The following is a 19,937-nucleotide window of genomic DNA, read 5'->3' as shown; positions in this document are numbered from 1 at the left end:
GTCTTAATACCTTCGGCTTCAGCATCTCGAGGACGTCGGGGAACAGTTACGAGCTTACATTTTTTAGAATCTATAATGCTGGTTATATATATAGAGGGTTAACAGGGATATTGTGTTAATTGCGACCACGTTTCTTGTATTTAGCATGAGCCTGGACTTGTGCGAAAAAGTCCACAAGATATAGAGCAAGTCTGTACGAGCATGCTTGTGTATGCATAAAGTTAAAATAATCTAATATGATCTTATAAAATCGCAAAATGGGATTCGCCGGTGTTCATCTTGCTACTAACCGTCCCGTGTGTGGGGTTAGGCCCCCCGCAGGGGGATGCATGCGCTGTCGCACAAGGAGTGTAACAACATATACCCGTCTTTCTCTTCTTTCCCATATTCTCGACTACTTGGGTTTGGCCCTTCACATGTTGTTTCCATAATTTCTAGTTTACTTGCCGCCATGTTCGGGATCAATTTCACCAATCTGCTCCTTGGAGTCACCGGGTTGTATATAGTACTCAAGATCTTCCTGCTTCCCAAGAAGAAACTTGCCCCTCTTCCACCCGGTCCACGGCCACTCCCGTTCGCTGGCAATATCGCAGACCTGCCGCCGCCGGGTGCGCAGGAATGGCAGCACTGGCTGAAACATAAAGACCTCTACGGTATATACATTCACTTTGTAGTCTCATTTAATCGCAATTGCCGCTGGATCTGATTAAACCCTTCTTACGTTTGACTTTGTCTTATATTTTGAACAGGTCCAATCAGCTCCGTCACTGTCTTCGGGCAAACGATCATCATCCTGAACGACGTCCACGCAGCGTTTGAGCTCCTGGAGAAGCGTTCCGCGTTACATTCTGCGCGTCCGAGTATGGTTTTTGCTGCTGAGATGTAAGCACCTCTTATCTAGCCCAGTCTGCGTTTTGTCTATATTGCGACACATGAACGGTAAATATTCAAAACTGTTTTCGTTTTTATCTCAGGGTCGGCTGGGAACACGCCACCGCAATGCTCCCCTCCTGCGACCGCTTACGTACCCACCGCAAAAACTTCCATCAACTCCTCGGCACCAAACGGGCTATTTCGTCCTTTTTCCCTCTCGAGAACGTCGAGACGCGTCGGTTCTTGCTCCGTGTGCTTGAGAAGCCGGATGATCTGTTGCAGCATATTCGGACGTGAGTACTCACCTAATTACCTGTGATGTGATTGTCTCTCGTATGTGGTAAAGCCAGTAAAAGTAATTGAAAAAGGTGACTAGGTAGTCATGCCGGCGCTATCATCCTCAAGATTACCTATGGCTATACGATCGAACCGCATAAGAAAGATCCACTCGTTGATATTGCTGAGCAGGCGCTCGAGCAGTTCTCCGTCGCGGCGACACCTGGAGCGTTTTTGGTTGATACCGTCCCTTTATGTGTGTACATCCTACCTAGTGCTCACTAACCTAAAACTCTGTTTTTGAAGAAATATGCTGACAAAGTTCCGAAGTGAAATACCTACCAGACTGGTTCCCCGGCACGGGATTCAAGCGGACGGCGCGGGCCTGGAAGAAGAACCTAACGGACGCGGTCGAGAAGCCGTACGCGTTTGCGAGGCAGCAGATGAGGGAGAAAGGAAAAGGAGCGTATGAAGAGTCGTTCCTGTCCAAGGTGTTTGAGGAGAAGGATACCCTCACTCCCGAGGAGGATCATGTGGCGAAATGGTCTGCTGCGTCGATTTACACGGGGGGTGCTGATACGGTGGGTATACTCTAAATTATATTGTGTTTTTTTCTTTTCTTGGTCAGACCTATCTGAGCTAACTGACTTGATCTACCAATCTAGACCGTCTCCTCTATAGCATGCTTCTTCCTCGCCATGACCCTCTACCCTGACGTCCAGCGTAAGGCGCAGGAGGAAATCGACCGTGTAGTCGGCACCGATCGACTTCCCGGCTTCGAGGACCGCGAGAAACTACCGTACATCGACGCCATCGTGAAGGAGATCCTTCGGTGGCATCCAGTCGCACCGATGGGCTTGCCGCATGTGACGAGTGAGGAGGATGTCTATGAGGGATACCGCATCCCGAAGGGGGCGTTGTTGTTTCCGAATATATGGTATATACTTACCTAACCTATATTCGCTCTGGATTTTGTTTCTCTACGTGTGTGCAGTTTCCTTCCTGATTAATGAATGTTTGCTTCATAGGGCATTCACCCACGACCCAACCACCTACCATGACCCAATGACCTTCAGCCCCGAACGGTTCCTCAGTACCACCCCAGAACCGGACCCGCACATTCTCAGCTTCGGCTTTGGGCGACGCATCTGTCCCGGTCGTGTCCTCGCTGATTCATCGATTTACCTTAGCGTTGCGCAGTCACTGGCTGTTTTTGATATCAGCGAAGCAAAAGACATTAACAACGACAACAAAAATGACGAGAATGAAGAGGTACACTTCCGACCAGGCGTCATCAGTCATCCGGTGCCATTTAGGGCGAGTATCAAGCCGCGGAGTGCGAAGCAGGAGGCGCTCATACGCGCGGTGGAGAGAGAACATCCATGGCAGGAGAGTGATGCGAGGGTGCTTGAGGGTATTGTGTATTAGAGCGGTTTTTGGTCTGTTTTGGTTTGGTTTCACGATATCTAGGATGTGGAGACGTCACTTCGCTTCAGGATTGGTGCTAGTTCTGGGGTGAAAATACCTTGAATGAGTTCGGCCCGCTTCGACATCCACAGGAGCGTGGTTTTCCTAGTACGAGTGGTCGTAAGATAGCATGCTGCAACAGAGATTCCAGTTCCATAATAAGGTAGAGAACGTTGTCATAACTGTGAAGCGGGGCTGAATTGCTGTACGGACCTTCAATCAGGATCTTCGTCTGAAGTGGTTTCCCGGGGACTCTGAGACACACATCTCGTAGATACTTCGTCAACCGGAGTGGGGACGGATCCAGAACACTAACTTGTATTTTGTTGGACCGATCTAGTTCCCATATCTGCAGGGCAGTGCTGTTACAGGTCAACCTTTCGCCAGGGGAGGTGTGGGACGAGATCGTGATGGCCTTCCCCTCCACTTCGACCGGGACTTCAATCGACTGGGGCTCTTGTTTCACCAATCCAGGCTGCTTTTCCACTGCATCAGAAATATTGACAGGAGTCTCAAGTTCACAAGGTAAAGGGATGGTTTTCCCAGCTTCGCCAGCGCAGGGGCTGATAGAGAAAGTAGTGATGCCCTGGTCTAGAGCTGCGAATCTTGCGTCTCGGAATAACCTCCAGTCGAATGATATCCGTCTGTTCATTATAGGTCGCCGTTTCCAAGAGTGCCAAGGAGCCCGCGGGAAACATCAACGCCCATGTTGTAGTAAGCAATCTGAATCAGTCGTAAGAGCCTGTCAAGACCCAGATGGCAACCACAGACCAGAGATAACCGTCAAGTTGACGATCCTTCATAGGCAGGCGACTATACAGAGAATCGTCAGTGAGAGAGTTCTTGAAACGCACTCGGGGATCAAGCATACAGGAATAATGCGATGATGCTGAGTATGGCAAGCGAACGGTGAACAAGCAAAAAGAACTCGTAATAATGTTCGCAAAAGAACGTAAAGGAGCAGAAGATGATGAAGCTGAATGATATTACAGCCTGGATCATCGTGTTAGGTTAAATAACAGGAAAGGGAAGAACGTTAGTGAGTTCTTTCCATTTCTGGTGGCCCCCAGACAACCCTGTGTGTCTCTAGAATCTTTTAATTCCCTATATCAGTTGTCCTGAGCTTAGAAGAATCAATTAGTCCAACTGCTCTATGTTGATATTTTGTGATATTATGTGCTTACCCTGGGCATTCAATGTCCCTCCCTGTTGGATGGTTGAAGTGCCACAGTGAGCAGCTGAAAATCTGAACAATTACCTACATTGCACGGTTGACGCACTTCAGAAACAAGCATGTTATACTAATTCATCTTGAATGGTATAGAAGTTGTGACGAAAAAATCACCTCGCAATGGAAGCTGTCCCTAATTTATAGGTATTTACATCTCTTTGACAGTTATGGAATCTTCCGGGCTTTTAGCTAATTCTTTGACTTTAAAACACAGGTTCTACTGCATTCCAGGACTTTTAAGGCACTTAAAATGAAGCTCGTACACTCCTTTGAAGATGTGATCAAGATTTTGGATTCAGACATAGGATTCTCTGCAGCGGTTCTCTGTAATCCTGAAGCCATCTAGTACCGCAATATTCAACAGTCTCATTGTGTACCTGGCGGCGAACAAACATCATGCTCGCATATAATGTCACACGGAAATAAAACTACATCACAGTATAACCGCAGGATAACCTTGATGCTATATAGCCGTAACTTGGCAGCATTTCATAACCTACATTGCTGCGTACACAACGGCCATCTGCCATCCCCCCCCCCCCCCCCCCCAACTTTAACCTCCCGTAGGTGAATCTAGAGCACTTGTAGAAATCCATTTACCTACTTTCTTTGTATTGGCAGGGACCAAGAAAGCATTCTCGTATCAAAAAAGCAGCATTCGTCTGTTTCAAGGATAATGGGCCACGCTCTTTTGGGATCGTCCGGTGAAAGCCCTTAAGATCGATCCTACATGGTTGTCGTTCTACATTTGCAGATATCTATGCCTTGAATGAGCCTCAACTTGAAGATCCAGGTCTCTGTTCCCATGTAGTTCCTGTGGATATCTACACGGTACAGCAGCTGGCACCCGTCAATTGCACCTGTAGTGAAAGCTTTCACTTGTGACGGAAAAAGGTGATACCGAAGGATTCACTGTGCGTTCCGGTGAATCAATCATCTTGGGAAAGCAGAGGCCCCCTCCTCTTGTCCCTCTTATTTGTTCCTTCTCCTTCACCTCTCTTCTTTCCTTCCCGTCACTCATGCATGTCAATCCTCTCGATACTGTGCTTGGAAATAGCATCTCCCTAAACATCACTAAAAGACTTGTCAGCATTTCAGTTTCCCTTCAGGTCTCTGATCAAAATCACATTTTGATTGGAAACACTGAGCTAACACAACTGACTTCCCAGCACCACAGCCTCGGTCTTCTACATCACAAGACAAGCACGATTCACGGCATCAACATGATGAAGATGAACCTCCTTATCACGCTCATCCTAGCTGGAATGGCCATGGCCAAGTTCACCATTCTCCTGTCTTCCACGATGAAAGACTGCAACGGCCTCAAGGGCGGCTGCCAGTCTGATTATCTCGTCTGCTGCATGGGAGCGCCCGATGACACCTACCAGTCCGTTTACACCATCGGTCTCGATCGTTATGATGTTTTCGCTAGCTTCAAGCCTCACAATGGGCAGAAATGCGGCACGGTCTACAACTACGCCAGCTACGGATCGCAGCCGCTCTGTCTCAATGGTCCTGGGATCTCGGGCGCGCTGGTCCACAAGGGACCGCTTGTGAAGAGCTTTTCCCGTGGTCTTGGTGGCGTCCACGCTGCCACTGAGGCCGTTACTGAGCCGGAGATTAAATCTCAGGAGTTCAACGTTTACGGCTACGTCGAGGACGGCACTGCGTACACCATCGAAATCGACTCCGAGCAGGGCAAGGCATACCAGAACCTGACGACCGACGCGGAGAAGATCGACTTCATCAAGATTCATCACACCTGGGTTGGGGCTGTCGATCAGAACTAGGTTACTTCACGTACCTAACGCGTTACTTAGAGACCGAAACTTCACCGTGTACCCAATCTTCTAGCGAGTTGGGAGGCTTGATGGCTATCTGATGGCGTGAGGAATGGGGAACGAACTCATGTATTTTATTTCTCTCGAGATCTCGATGATCCGAATTAGCAGATTTTTATCCACCTTCTAATGTTTACAAGTTGTAGCCCCGTCCCTAAATTCCGTAAAAGCTGTATATCCTATATAAGCCCATCAAACTACCGGTGTAGCCTTGTACAACTACAGATGAACCTCTAAGGCGTATTTAAGTCCACCCTAAAGAACGTACCTTCCAGTCAAGATACATCGCTTGACCAGCCCCATTTACCAACGAAAGCGCATCAGACAAACCGGCGCTCTATAACTAATATATTGAATGTGGTAATCTCAACCCGCTTAAAGACCTTCGCCTGCACAGATCCACTGCATGGCTTTTATGCCTGAATCCAGGATCCAGATCAGATCCTTCAAAGGAACATACCCGCATCTTTGTTATGTTTGTGTGAATGTCGCTGGAGTCAGCGAATGCTATATCCAGCGTTGAAAGAGTAATCGAAAGGTCATAGGATATTCTGCAGCTAGTAAATAGGTGGATATTACCTATAAGTTGTGGTTAGATGCTCTTACAGAACGATTGTTTTCTTCACCACTTCTTACGCCTTTGCTGTAGGCTAGTTAGATCAACCCCAGCAGACATCAACATTGCTTCCAAAGTCACTGTGTTACTACCGTGCCAGTATTATTCAAGTTGTACATACAGAGCAACCTCCTTGAAAAGGAACCATGTATTCGTTTTCATGTAAAGTGCCATATCTGAACCGACCTGTTCACAGTGGAAGCTGATTCAAAATAACATGACCTCCCATACAGGAATCTATTACTCTTTTAGAAGATCCATGGATCGCTCCAGTGCGGATGAAGCTACCAAATTTAGGCATATAGTGATACATCAGACCCCGGATCCTATCGCCTCGTCAACCTCGGACACGCACCACGATTGCCTAAAGCCCAGCCATGGTTGCTCTTCATCAGTCATTTCGACCCCTTTTGGAGTCCTCTCGTCTCTCCTCATCTCCACTCTTTTTTTTCTCCCCCCTATCGAGTCAGGCACGAATAATGCCACCGAAACGTACCCAGCAACCACCCCGTCGCCGATCCCGCCGCCTCGCCAGTCTAGACCCCGAGTGGCCTTTCTTGGCTACCAAAGCAAAGGCAAGAATTGAAGCGTACAAACCGATAAGAGGGAGAGATGATAAGAAGCTGGTACAGACGATGCATGCATTTATTGATTTCTTGCCAGAGGAAGGCTGCCAATCAGTCGCGAGAGATATCGTCGGGTGTGCGAATGATGGGGAGTTGTTTGCGGTTTTTAAGAAGCTTCATACTGGCCATTTATTTCCAAGTATGTAAGCTCTTTAGTGGAAACCTGGTTCGATGGCATTAGGTTAAGTGCCTGCTGACCTGCTAACGCAGTGATAGCATCCAAAAGACACCCACCGATATACACCTCTTCAGCAGAAAAACTCCGTCAACAGTGCCTCCGACGCGACAACAGCCGCTGCATCATCACCCAGAGCATCGATACCACTCTATGGAACTCGCTCGGAAGACCACCGACTCAACTCCATGCTCCTCTTGGAAGTCGCATATTTCATCCCATCCTGCTATTCTTTTTACAGGGATACGGATATCGCGTCTGAAATATGGGAAATCTTGTATCGCTACTTTCCCAATGTCAGGAAAGCGGGGATGGATCCTGATCGTATCGATCATCCGTCTAATGCTGTTGTTATGAGTGATTTTCTGCATGGGGAGTTTAGTGGGTTTAGGTTTGCGTTTGAGGGTACCGCACGTACTGCTCAACTACGGCGTGTCCCTCAATTCTAATATTTAGGTAGATACTCTTCACTAACAACACTAATTTCCTTTTCAGGATGATCCCCATATCTACCACTTCAAACCCCTCCCATCCTTTACAGCGTCCCTCCGTGCCATCCAAATAGATGAAATAGTTAGATTCGACAATACCACCACCACAACTGCCAAGGATGACGCGGAGGATGATATCCCGCTGCCTAATCCGGTCTTTTTGAATGTTCACTGCACAGTGGCTGAGATCTCCGAGGCCTCTGACATAGAAGTAACGATCGATCAGCAGTTAAGGGATATAGAAGATAACGGGTGGTGCCTTGCAGAGGATAGGTGGAAGGATGGTGGTGGTCTACTTACAAATGAGTCATGGGGGAATGGTGCTGGTTGATTTTTATATACAATAGATTGCCGATGTAGGGCTATAAAGGTATCATATCTGGTCTGAGTTTATAAAGGTAGGGAGCCGCTTGTCAAAATAAAGAGACAACTATTGGAGTGTGGATGTTTTACGAGCGCAAGAGTAGATGGATAGCAGTAGAAGAAAGAAGCCCAGCGGGGTTGTGGAAAGCCATCAATACCTAAGCTACTAATACTGTCGCAAGAGGATAGGCTCTTAATATGGCAGATGAAGTTCCGGGAACATACGAGAAATAGTAGCGATTGGTGAGTAGGAAATTACAGAAGGACTCTGGGACCTGATCAAGTATCTTATAAGTTCAGATATCAAGGTCAAGACCTATGCATTGCTGCTAGGGTACTGAACCCTTCTAGCTCTAAAGTCAAGTTTCATTTAAGATACAGTTCCGGAGACCATCACCAGTAATGACAGTTTGAGAAAACACGAAGGCCTGTTACCGAATTACAGTCGAGACTGGAAGAAATCAGAAAGAAGGAAGGAAAGACTAAGGGCTGTCCAAGCCCGAAGTGCATAACAAGAGGGAGATTGAATGGACTGGTTGGACCCGTTCCGGCTAACCATCCTTGGTCTTCTCAGCTTCCTCCGGCGCGTCTTTCTTCTCCATCATCGTGGCGAGAGTCTATTACGAGAGCAAATCAGCATCGACATCATGAACCAGTAGCTCAAGTCTAGAGTCAGCATACATTACCAGTCGGGGCGGTAGTCGCGTAGACACCAGAACTTTCATCGCCGCGTGGAAAAGATGTCACGGATAGGTTCGACGAGGAGAGTCTGGCCGGAGCACTCATCTTTGGAAAAGCAGAAGTCGAACTCGGACGCGAGAGGGTAGGACGATTACCGAAAAGGATGCCAGGGCGTCTGTCGCGGCTGGAAATCGGATGCTCGTTCGTAAAGGACATGTCCGAGGAAGAGAGAGCGGCGGAGTACATATCCTCTTCCGCGGCTTTCTTGTTCTCCTTGGCGGCATTCTTCGAATTTTCGTACTCGAGAGCTGGTCCGATGTCGAGGGAACTCACGTCGCTGTCGCTAGGATGCATAGCCAGGATGCTGGCCTTCTGGCGTGGGTCGAGCTTCGCGGTCTTCTTCTTGCTGCTGGAAGGAAGATCCTTGGACGCTTGGCCGTCTTTGCCCGTCTTCTGGTCCGGGGCGGCCTTCTTCCTGTGCCCAAAGATCGAAGCAAATGGGTTCTGGTGAGGCATGGAGATGGAATACTGTGGAGGAGATCTAGGTTCAAGGATCGCTGATTCACAGCTGATAGGGTCCTCGTTAGACTCGTAATCCGACGATGGTGCTACGATGGTTGCGTTGTCGAGTTGGATCAGCACACTCTTCTTCCGACGGATGTCTATTGGCTTTGAACGCAGTGCACTTGGAAGACCGGAAAACGACGGTTGAGATGATGAGGATGAAGATGCTGAAGACGAATATGCAGGGGCCGTATGACGCGGATCTTGATTCGTAGATGTAGGAGATGACTCTGAAGACTGCGAATCAGCAGGAGACGAAGTCGAGGGCGGCAAGGAAGAGTTCCCAGCGAATGGCTGACCATGTGCCCCTCGACGACCAGTCATATTCACTGCTCCTGGATCGCATCGTGCGGGTGTCGTATCGCAACATGGCATTGAAAAGGGATATAACAAAGGGGAGGGTGACCGGCAATCAGACATCCTATCACCGTCACCGACGTTGTTAATAAAAACTATATCCTCATCACTATACCCAGTCCTTCGTGATGGTTGTCCCTTGGGAGAATCCGTCTGGGGACTGGAAAATCGGCTGTCCCATATAGTTTCCCAGCTGCCCTTGTCTTCCGGAGAAGAGATATCCCCGCCATCCCCAGTTAGGGCATGCTGCTTGTCTGACTGATCGCTCGAACAGGATGCGTATATATTCCTCTCCCAATGACTGTCTTCTCGAGCGTCCCCGACGCCTTCTTTTATCGGATCAAGAATCCTGGCATCGTCTGCTGCATCTTTGTGGTCCTGGAATAGATAACCATCGCTCAACTCTTTATCTGACACGACACCACGAGATCTCGGCCTGCGCGCCATCTGCGTCCCTGCGACGGCGAGGAATAACGATCGCTGCCGATAAGAGAAGGTAAGGCAACAGCAAAAAGAAAGATCAAGAGAGAGGATATCATGAACGAGAATCTATACGAGATACATCTATTAAAATGATCTGAAGATAGGTAGCGAGAGGATAAGTCTCAGATGAAAGGTATACCACAAAGTGAAGACGCAACAAGAAGGAACCCCCCATCGTCAAAGCAGCTATAAAAGAAACTCGCCTCCCCATGACACGGGTTAGTGAGTGAGACCAGTGACCATCTGCAGCAGTCATTCGCCGCAACTGTGTCCTGATGGAGGGCCAGCCAGTGGCAGTGTTATCACAGGCATCCCACTGCGCACCGACGGCCCTAGCCACAAATCATGGGCTGCAGCGGGTTCTATATAGAAACCAGGTTAGTATCTTTTAGTAGCATGTTCATATGCCTGTTCCCAACCCCCTGTACAGGTGACAGGGGAAAAGTGGAGGAGTGTCTCGAAGGTTGGAGAAGGTCATCTGTCAGGTCACTAAGGTTGGTACTAACGGGGACAGGTTGCAGGTCGGCTATATCTCTTGTTTGAGACATGCATCACGTGCCATATTCTGCCTGTCACTCTTGAACCTGAGCGGAGAAGGCGTGAGCAGGTGAAGAAGGTAGTTGTGATGGTGAAGAAGGCATATATCTACCGGCTATTCATCATGGCCAAGAGAACAAAGAACGGCGGTGAGATGTCGTTGCTGGCATATACCAAGACATGAATTGATATCCTACGACAGTACTACTATTATGCACATCCTGAAGCTGGAATAATCTTCAGATTATACGATTTGTCGGATGCTGACATCTACAGCTATGCCATCAGATCCTACATATACCTCGAGAGACCATCGTTGAGGAAGAGAGAACATCTCAATATTTCAATTCAAGCACCATCTCATCAACACCTCCTCAATGAATCCGCTCTTCTGTTCTAACCGTGTAATAAAATGTCACTATCTTTTTATGCAATGCAGCTTGGGACATGCTGCTCTAGCTGTCAATTCAGAAAAACGACAAGACTTTTGACACGACGCTCGAAAAAAAAAGAACCCGCAAGGAGCATCGGTCCATGCATTTTCCCCCACAGATCAACTGATACAGGAACAGGACGACAGGTATGATCGCCACAGATAAATGAGACAAAGTGCAATGTTCAACGCTTTCCGCACCCGAACCCCTTTCGAGTGCGGCACTCATCCCCCTTAGCACTCCACGAAAACTTGGCGCTCTCCTTTACAACATCTGAGCTCGCTGACACCAAAAGACGAGGCCTTCGAAAACCACAAAAGCAGACTAATATTAAAAATGCAACCAGCAGAGATCCTCGGAAGCAGGTGCATTCATATCCATGACGGAGACAAAGAAACCATGTCTAAGATGTACGCCAATATGCGTCGACTTGCGACATATAAATGTATTACTCGTTTCCTTTTTTTTCAAGTTCCCAAAACCGCCGCGTTGGGCATATTAGGTGACACAGACTCAACTGGCAGCCCTTCAATCCGAGATAATTCTGGGTTCATCATCATTCACCCGCAATTCGACGACTGGAAGATCATTATCATCATCCACGTCCAGCGGGGGAGGGATATCTTGAATGGGGGTATCGTCAAAAGGCGTTCCCGGGAAAGGGGCTCCCTGGTCATCTGGGCTGTCGGTCAACGCAGCCAGACGGATATCGGAGTCACTTAGGTCGCCTCCGCCGACGGCCTTGTTGCTCGCGTCGTCGTCGAAGAGATCTTCGTCCTCACCGTCATAGTAGGACCCCGGAGGAGCGGTCATCTGTGAAGGGCCGTGAGCATCTGTAGCTCGGTCGAATGACCACAGGGGCTCAGCACTCGGGAAACGCAGGGGATTCGGGTGCATTCCACCGCCGAAATCATCATCTTCGATGTCCATACCTTCCAGCCGGTTTGTGTGTCCAAGGCTCTGCTCCCCCGATGGAAGACCGTTAGAGTACTCCGGAGGCATATCGTCATCATCATCCTCATCCACGCTCCTCGCTTGGGTTACGGCTCGCAAACCACCATCTCCCGCTTGGTGAGCTGCTCCGACTTCGGCTAAAGCGCTCGACGACCCATTGCGGGAGGAGCCGCCGAGACGCCGACCTTCCCCCGAAGGTGACTGGCCACGAGAGTCTGCCTGGGAATCAGAGTCGGCCGCTCCGCGCGTGGATGACTCCGTGATTTCTTCGAGGATCTTGCCGCCCAAAGGGCGGTCTGACCGGCGGCGGTAGAAGAGGAGATAAGCAGCGGATGTTACCACCTTCTGAGGATCGATAGCCTTGGAGACATGGGAGTCTATCAAGGTTAGCGCAGCGGTCCATGGAACAATGACAGTAATGTGTCAGGGGATGGCATACCATTATATTCATACCACTCGCCATTCGTGAAGTTCTTGGCAAAGGCAGTATAGTGCCCTCCTCCCAGTCCGCCATAGTGGTTGTCGACAGCAAAGAGGTCGTACACCAGGCTCTTTCCTTCTTCCGGGGCGGCCACTCGGCCAGTAAGATCCAGTCCTTCTATCGGGAAATCGACGACGACATCGATCTTGTCTCTGAAGCCACGATTCGCGCTGAACCTCTTGAGGTGCATGACGAGAATATCGGGGGTCTTCCAGAGTTCAAACTTCTTGCTGGCGCGACGGTGTTCCTTGCAGCGAGGACAATACCAGGCATCGTTCTCGGACAGAATCTCCTCTTTGCCGAATTCATCGAGACACTCGTTCAGAGAAATTCCTCGCTTCTTCTTCACCTGTCGCTGGTGACGTCTCTTGGCAAGCTCTGGGTCCGGAACGTGCTCTACGTTAGTCCATGTAGGCGCGCCGCGCATAGGATCCGGATCCTTAGGGTCTCCGCCAAAGAGCCCATCGTAAGCTTGCTCGTTCCAGTCAAGTACGATGCCCTCACCGGGACGGATCAGAGGACCGCCGTCTGCCTTATATTTCGTGGGACCATTGCGGCGGTTACGCTTTTTGCCGTACATCCGATTGACCCCGGAGTAGACACCCGAGCTTTCCGAATCGCTCTCGGGTTGTATTTCATGCGTTTCAGACTGGTCTGATTCATCACTTGCCCTTGGAAGAGTCTTATTGACGGGCTCAGGTACGTCAGCGAGCTCGTCATCGCTGCTAACGGGACTGGTCTGTCGTTCCGCAAACCGGTTGGTTTTAGCCTTGGGCTCCGCTCGCTTGTTGTTGTCCTCGGTCTTACGGTTTAGACGGGAGGACATCAATGGGAAGTCCTTGTTCTCATCGACAGACGAGAAGCCAAGGGGCACGACTTCATTGGATCTAACAATCTTCATGTCAAACAGGCTGCGGAGTCGCGGAGGAATGGTACTGCCTGGGCGTAGGACGGCAGGACCGGAAGCGTTATCCTTCGAAGTCTCCGCGGCATCGGATGCATCACGCATGGAGACGTCTACAAGACCGTCCTCCCCTTCCACGGACGACGTCTTGATCTTTGAGTCTGCAGACTGAGCATCGTCCTCGTTCATGACGACGGTGTCGGAGTCCTCAGGAGTTCCCACGTTGTTGTCCTCCTCGTTGAGGAAGTCGCGAGTCGTCAGGGTAGCCACTTCGGCAAGGACCTTGCGAAGAATCGCATCATAGTCGTATGCTTCTTCACGCGTTATGATGGTGTAGGAAGGGGCCCCGAAGAGCTGCCGCGAGGCATACCGAGTGTTAGGCTTGACAACACGGTTGAAGATTGGAACCAGCATCCTATCCGCCTTGGGGGAGTCGAATTTCGGAATTTCTTCCGTATCGTGGCTGAAAGAGACCATGGAGAACGCCCTCTTCGGCTTATCAGGGTTGTAGTTCGTAGGAACAGCCTCCACCTCAAAGATACCGATATCATCATTGGAGCTGATCTGGCAGTCCGCGATCGTGCTGGTGTTGTCAAACATCTTGTAGAATTTGCATTTGTAGATCTCGGCCATGACCAGCCGCTGAGGATCGGAACCCATCTTTTTAGCAACAAGTTCCTTCAGCGATTTGATGCTGGCATTTTTGTCAATCTCAACATCAACCAGAACAGGCCGTTTGTGAAGCGGGAAATAGAATATTTCCTTGCTCCAGAGATTCTCAATAGGAATCTGGAGGGTCAAGTTGTTAAACGGATCGAAAATGATGGAGACTTTGTCACAGACAGGGCAAACGACAGTCGACTTGTACATGCCAGCGAAGAGATCAGTGATGACGGAGTCATTGCGCGCTTTGTAAATGTCCCAACATTCATCGGCAAACTTCTTTAATGCGGCCTGATTATGGACCATTTCATCTGTCGAGTCCGGCTTCTCAATGTACGGCTTCTTCTGGATTCTATTGAGATCCTCTTGCAATCCATCCAGCAGGAACAGCAAGAACTCCTGAGAATCTTGCTGGCCGTAGCCAGAGAAGGCCGGTCCGTATCGACCAATGGTCTGCTTGAGTTGTCGGGGAGCAAAAGAAGACGGCCCGGACTCATCATAGATCATGTGGAGCAGGTGAGCGTAGGCCTTGGCCACATCACCATTGTGAGATAGAGGGTTGCTAGGATTGAGATCCTGCTTGTAGACGTCATCTGCAAAGGAACAACGCGTTAGTAGAACTTGAAAAAAAAATGCTTCCATGGGATACCGGGGGAACGAACTTAGGAAGTAATGGGCCAACTCCTCTACACTCCGGACGCACTGCAGAGCCGAGTTCATGTAGCAAGTGTTGCCAAGGTTGCTCAGGCCGGTACAGCCTCTCGGTTTACCATCCTTGCGTCTCCCTCTTGCGGGTTCCGGCGCAGGTGAAGATCGCCCACTAGTCATGGCACTTTTCGACTTCAACTTGTTTTGAGGGCCGTTCTTGTTACTGTTATTGTTGGCTGCCGCGACACCCAGACGGTTGAGGTTCTGTTTCGAGACTTCAGACACCCACTCTCCTCCTCCCGGTCCACCAATCTGCTCTTCCAGGACTACTACATCATTTCCTCCCAAGCCTGCAAGCTCCAGAGTCATACGACCATTGTACTTTTCATTGGCTGTCTGGTCTTTCGCGTCTTCAAGAAGCTCACGTTGGGAGCCCTCCGCGAGCGAAACGAAGCTATTCACGTCTATCAAAAGACTGTTACCAGCATTGGGAGCCACGGTAGCCCCTGGTGCCGGCGAGGCGCTCCTCGAAGCATCTGGGGTGGCAGCACCAGAGGTGCCACCCAAACCACCAAGTATTCTCCACACTCGAACTTTGGTTGAGATGTCGATGCTTGCGAGGCCTTTAACCTGCTTGAGCCACTTCTGGAAATTGGTGTGTCTGCTGGCGAGAGTCTTGATCGGTGGAGTGCTCTTCTCCTTCAATGTCTGGGGGGTTGTGCCGGTCGCCGGATTGGCCAGCTTCAGGATCGTGAAAACTGGCGGATTAATCTCGTATTGGATGTTCTCCTCCGGGGCGCCGGGGGGCGAGGTGTTGTGGGAGTATCGAACAATCGCAGGTGACCGGTCGGCCAGGCCGTACCATCTCATGATCAGATCCCAGGCTTCCTGAGGGACAATCTCGAAATCCTCGCCCAGCTGCAGACCCGGTCGCAGCGGGACGTACGGTTCTCCGGCCTCATCCTTGAAGGAGGTAGAGGGATCGGTGATGAGAACCAAATCTGAGTTGTCCACGGGACCAATCTCGCCCTCAGCCGCGCTTTTATCGATCTTTTCGGGGTGTGGTGGATTAGAGGCCCTCGACAGGACCCTGTTCAGCCAGCCTGACGACAGAACGTAACCCTTTTGCTTCTCCTTCAATGGTTGCATCATCAACTCTGTTACCTTCGCGACCTGCTCGTCGATCGAAGGGACATCCTGAGCGGCACCGGCCGATTCCTGAGACTTCGAGCTCTCTCTGGTCGACGTAGGCGCCGTGTAGGTCGACATGCTGGAGGGGGTAGGATACATGTTATCCGAGCTGGAACTGCTGGGGTCCGTCGAGCGCTTCTGATTCCCGTCGCTATCATCCTGACCGATCATATCGACGGACGCCGCCCTCCGGTGGCCGGGCCGGGCGTTCGATCCCTGCTCGGAGGAGTCTACGTCCATGTCGACGTCCTGTGGTTGCCGTTCATCGTCACCAAGGTCTGAAGCAAGGCGCTTGACGGCGGGCGAAGACGATCGGACCTCCCGTGAAGCGTCTCCGACCGACTTTTCGGAGCTGGACATTTCCGCAGCCGGGTCACTGTTCAAGGACAGAGCGGCGCAGGCAGCCGAAGGAGAGTCAGCGTCGTCCGGGGTGGGCGAACGGGGACCAGCCTTGGACCTGGTCCCGAGAACCTCGTCCTGCAGGTGAGCGGGTATATAGCGGGGAGACGGGGGGGCAGACGACAGGTTGGAGTCGGAGGTTGACAGAGACGGGGACGGTCGTGGCAAGGAAGACAACTCAGCGGTCGACGCGCTCTGGTGGTGGCCGCCGTGACGTCTTCCCGCGGAGTCTGCGTCCCTGGCCCGCGAGGCAAAAGACACACCCAAAAGGCGAGGTTCTGCAACCTTGCGTCGCTTTGTGGAAGACGTCGTGACGGTGAGCTGCGCACGCACCGTGGCAGCTCTGGGCAACACACGAAGGAAGGACGAACGGATGGCGGTTTAGAGGGGTGTGGAGGGAGCGAGGGGGAAAAAGTCGAGAGAGGACAGGACCAAGCAGCGTCAGTGGTCTGTCAATAATATTCACGGGGAGAGGAGTGGCACTGATTTAGCAGGTTAGTCAGGCCGGGCGAGTGTTGGGAGTGGTGGATGGAGGCTGTTCGGTGGGGATAACGAAGGCGGCTGGTTGGTGCCGCGGACAGCGAGAGAAGCAGAGAGTAGGGCTTTGACGGTAGGGCTGCGGTGGAGACGGCGCGCGCCTGGACAACACATGAGGATCGATGCGAAGAGCGCAGAGAGGATGAAAGATGCAGAAAAAACGGTGTGGTGGATGTGGAGGTGAGGATGGACGTTGGGAGGCCGTTGACATCAACACCAGGAGTGCGTCCGGCTGAGGGCGGTGTTGTGGGAGCCGCTTGGCCAGGGCATCATGGCCAGGCGACCGCAGCCTCTCTTGCTGCTCTCAACTCAGAAACAAAACGTATTTCACGAGAATATTTGATTATATATTTGATCATGGCTCAAGATGTCCTGCTTCTTTTACTACTATCTTGTTACAAGGTTTGCATTTGCGGTGGTGACACTGATGCGGATATATATCTAGGTGCTGACCTAGATACCATGAAGAGTACCGTACTCACATCCATGTCTTTTCTTCAGTATCTCTTGCGTATCCTTTCTCCCGGTTCAGTTCACCTGCTATCCCACTGATGGTTGAGCTTTCTTCAAGCCATCTCCGCCTCTTGTCCATCTCAGCTGTCTGTCCTCCAGCTCAACCGTGACCGCATATCTAGGGCAGGACACCATGCCCTACACAATGGCGAGACTGGATCAAGCACTGAAGCTGTTCCGGAAAACCAAGCGCCAGCTCGTTCTTGACGGGTTTCCTGTCAGCTATCTGGAGAACTGGATCGAGTCTAAGTACTCTCTTCGCAACCGGACACTGAATCGCTCCAAGAGTCTCCACTCTACCTGGATTGACAATGATGATAGCGGTGACTACAATCCCAAGGATGACCTCCAGCCCAAGAGGAAACGCGTCTCCCGTCCGGAGGGGGCTGCTGGACCGGACAGGGAGACCAAGAGACAGAAAATCCGGCCAAAGCAGTATGACGGCAGGCTTCTTGTTACTCTGAAGATCCGGTGTGTCGAAGGCAAGGCTTCTTATCGTGCCTCTCCAGTGACAAAGATCACAAACAGCGCGATGATACCCATCACCAGCAGACTGAGAGCTACTAATTTCCTTCCGATCTCTCTTCTTTCTCTTCCCTTTCCACCCTCCAACGCTACTCCCTCAGAAACCGCGGCCAGCCTGCTGACTCCAAATGCCCCTGGTTCAGCTTCCAATTCTCTCACTCTCAAAGCGATTATCATTCAACCACTTCTTCTGCAGGCACTCAAAGTCTCCTGAGTCTCGACCTCGGACATCCCGCAGCGCGGGGCTGCAAGTCGTGCTGGGAATTTAATCATGAATGCTCTCTTCTCGAGAAACCCTTGACTTACCCATGCCAGACCTGCAGAGAGGAAGAGTCGACTGCGAGCTGATCATCCCACAGAAAAGGAAGCGCGGATGTGAGAACTGCAAGAGAAGGAAAAAGGTTATCTATTCCTACCTCAGGGATGCAAGAGAGCCACCATCTATCTGCCCTGCAAACAGTGTCGAGAGACGGGCATACAGTGCTTCGCGGGACCGGCCAGATCTCAACAAGAAAGCCAGGAGAGCGATATTCCGCATGACATACAGGAAGAAGAAAGATCGCAGGATGTACCGTCCTGTAGCTCCTCATCCTCGCACTTTCATCAAAGCTCACCGCCGCCCAGGCTGGTACATCTCACAGAGGACATCCAACCGTTGTCCATCGCTGCAGATGTCAACGACAGCATTGAAGATTCCGGACGGCATGGCAATTTCAAGATCTCCAGTGCTAACGCGCACATAGATGAGAGAAAGGCCTTCCTCCTCGACATCCTCTCCAAGCCATGGAAACCACCGACCTCCTCCACTCCAAAGGAGTCCCAGAAGTCACCGACAGCGACAGCAACAGCGACGAAAGAAGAAATCAAAACAGAGACAGAGCAAAACCAAACATCCGAGAAAGAAAACACCTTAACACGCCAACAGCAAAAAAAGCTCGAGAAATCATCCACCGGCATCGTCCGCATCATTACCACCTCCTTCGCCCACCCCATCAACTTCGCCTACGAACCCACCTCCCCCAAAGACAAGCCATGCCACTTCTGCACAGACTTCACCTACGGCATGCTCGGCCTCGGCGAAGTCAAAGTGGAAGTCATCGACTACCGCGACCGGCAGCTACGGCTACGTCGAGATCGAAGGCGGGCACACCGGCGCCGGTCACGAACCCACCCGGATGTGCACCACCTGCGCTTTGGAGAGAGTCCATACCGTGAATTGCCCCGCACATACGATCGCCCCGCTGGAGGGGTATGATCCGGAGAGTTTCGACTACGCTGCTGCGTTTGCGACTTTGGAGCCTTCTACTACCACTACCACTACCCCTACCGATGGCAGCAGTGGGGACGGAGGCACGCCAGTGCTTCAAAACCCCTGGTGCATGCTCTGCCCCAATCCCGCGTTCTTCGGATGCATCACTACTCAATCTCTAAATAAATTCCAAGAACCAGTCACCCCGTCTCCTGACGCGGTAGGCTGCGGCCTCCTCCTGTGCGCGAACTGCGCAGGACTAATGCAGATCCCCCACTGCGATGTTGCGAAGGTGGTGAAGCGGAATCGCGAGCGGGATGGTCAGGACGGGGTAAGGGCCGATGCGGTTTATCTCCTGCCGGGGAATGATTTGTATCGATTTTATTGTGGGGATGGGGATGGGGAGAGGAAGCAAGAGGACGATTGTGCTATTGATTTGACCGCACAGGATCAGGATATTGTTATGCTGGAGGCGAGGACGCAGACGATTGTTCTGACCGGGGGTTCCGATTAGGTTTCGGGTTGGACGATAGTTGGCCCCTTGGATGGAATGGAGGTGCACGTTTGCCTATCTGGTTGGTTGGTCTTTTTTTGCCTCAAAAGGCTTTTTATCTTATGGGATCTTTTTTTAATTGCTATTTATTTGGCAGTGGACATACGAAATTTGATACGATTTTCCTTTTCATTTATCACAATCCATTGATATTCTTTATATAGATATCGATATGTTCATCTAATCCCCATAGCTACAGCAGGAAAAGACAGGACGACCAGACGTGCTGGATATTTTATTTGCTATCACAGTTGTTAATTTCCATAGGCCACCGTTAACAATCATATCATGACAATCATCAAAAT

General features: G+C 50.7%; 8 protein-coding genes across 8 annotated transcripts; 5 read left to right on the top strand and 3 right to left on the bottom strand.

Annotated features, from left to right (window-relative positions):
* Window positions 1-451: 451 nt before the first annotated feature.
* Window positions 452-2,577, top strand: VTN00DRAFT_6651 (uncharacterized protein; the record flags this gene model as incomplete). Its single annotated transcript, XM_069433311.1, has 7 exons — window positions 452-653; window positions 750-882; window positions 975-1,166; window positions 1,254-1,405; window positions 1,480-1,730; window positions 1,815-2,086; window positions 2,178-2,577. The coding sequence occupies 7 exons, from the start codon at window positions 452-454 to the stop codon at window positions 2,575-2,577; spliced, it is 1,602 nt and encodes a 533-aa protein (XP_069286705.1).
* A 38-nt stretch (window positions 2,578-2,615) lies between these two features.
* Window positions 2,616-3,268, bottom strand: VTN00DRAFT_6650 (uncharacterized protein; the record flags this gene model as incomplete). Its single annotated transcript, XM_069433310.1, has 2 exons — window positions 2,616-2,749; window positions 2,830-3,268. The coding sequence occupies 2 exons, from the start codon at window positions 3,266-3,268 to the stop codon at window positions 2,616-2,618; spliced, it is 573 nt and encodes a 190-aa protein (XP_069286704.1).
* Window positions 3,269-5,070: 1,802 nt separating this feature from the next.
* On the top strand, window positions 5,071-5,637 carry VTN00DRAFT_6649 (uncharacterized protein; the record flags this gene model as incomplete). Its single annotated transcript, XM_069433308.1, has 1 exon — window positions 5,071-5,637. One exon carries the CDS (start codon window positions 5,071-5,073, stop codon window positions 5,635-5,637), a length of 567 nt encoding a protein of 188 aa, XP_069286703.1.
* A 2,873-nt stretch (window positions 5,638-8,510) lies between these two features.
* On the bottom strand, window positions 8,511-10,008 carry VTN00DRAFT_6648 (uncharacterized protein; the record flags this gene model as incomplete). Its single annotated transcript, XM_069433307.1, has 3 exons — window positions 8,511-8,576; window positions 8,641-9,539; window positions 9,633-10,008. The coding sequence occupies 3 exons, from the start codon at window positions 10,006-10,008 to the stop codon at window positions 8,511-8,513; spliced, it is 1,341 nt and encodes a 446-aa protein (XP_069286702.1).
* Window positions 10,009-10,993: 985 nt separating this feature from the next.
* On the top strand, window positions 10,994-11,521 carry VTN00DRAFT_6647 (uncharacterized protein; the record flags this gene model as incomplete). The annotated part of the gene is made up of 3 exons (XM_069433306.1): window positions 10,994-11,161; window positions 11,253-11,425; window positions 11,488-11,521. 3 exons carry the CDS (start codon window positions 10,994-10,996, stop codon window positions 11,519-11,521), a joined length of 375 nt encoding a protein of 124 aa, XP_069286701.1.
* Window positions 11,522-11,543: 22 nt separating this feature from the next.
* Window positions 11,544-17,384, bottom strand: VTN00DRAFT_6646 (uncharacterized protein; the record flags this gene model as incomplete). The annotated part of the gene is made up of 4 exons (XM_069433305.1): window positions 11,544-12,346; window positions 12,409-14,610; window positions 14,680-16,598; window positions 17,275-17,384. The coding sequence occupies 4 exons, from the start codon at window positions 17,382-17,384 to the stop codon at window positions 11,544-11,546; spliced, it is 5,034 nt and encodes a 1,677-aa protein (XP_069286700.1).
* Window positions 17,385-17,438: 54 nt separating this feature from the next.
* On the top strand, window positions 17,439-18,044 carry VTN00DRAFT_6645 (uncharacterized protein; the record flags this gene model as incomplete). The annotated part of the gene is made up of 1 exon (XM_069433304.1): window positions 17,439-18,044. One exon carries the CDS (start codon window positions 17,439-17,441, stop codon window positions 18,042-18,044), a length of 606 nt encoding a protein of 201 aa, XP_069286699.1.
* Window positions 18,045-18,138: 94 nt separating this feature from the next.
* Window positions 18,139-19,593, top strand: VTN00DRAFT_6644 (uncharacterized protein; the record flags this gene model as incomplete). Its single annotated transcript, XM_069433303.1, has 4 exons — window positions 18,139-18,398; window positions 18,455-19,007; window positions 19,078-19,410; window positions 19,528-19,593. 4 exons carry the CDS (start codon window positions 18,139-18,141, stop codon window positions 19,591-19,593), a joined length of 1,212 nt encoding a protein of 403 aa, XP_069286698.1.
* Between the last annotated feature and the right edge of the window lie 344 nt (window positions 19,594-19,937).

Source organism: Thermoascus crustaceus, assembly GCF_041956765.1.
Source record: "Thermoascus crustaceus strain CBS 181.67 unplaced genomic scaffold VTN00scaffold_4, whole genome shotgun sequence".
NCBI lineage: Eukaryota > Fungi > Ascomycota > Eurotiomycetes > Eurotiales > Thermoascaceae > Thermoascus > Thermoascus crustaceus.
The sequence above is the reverse complement of the archived record's forward strand: the minus strand, read 5'-3'. Positions and strand labels throughout refer to the sequence as shown.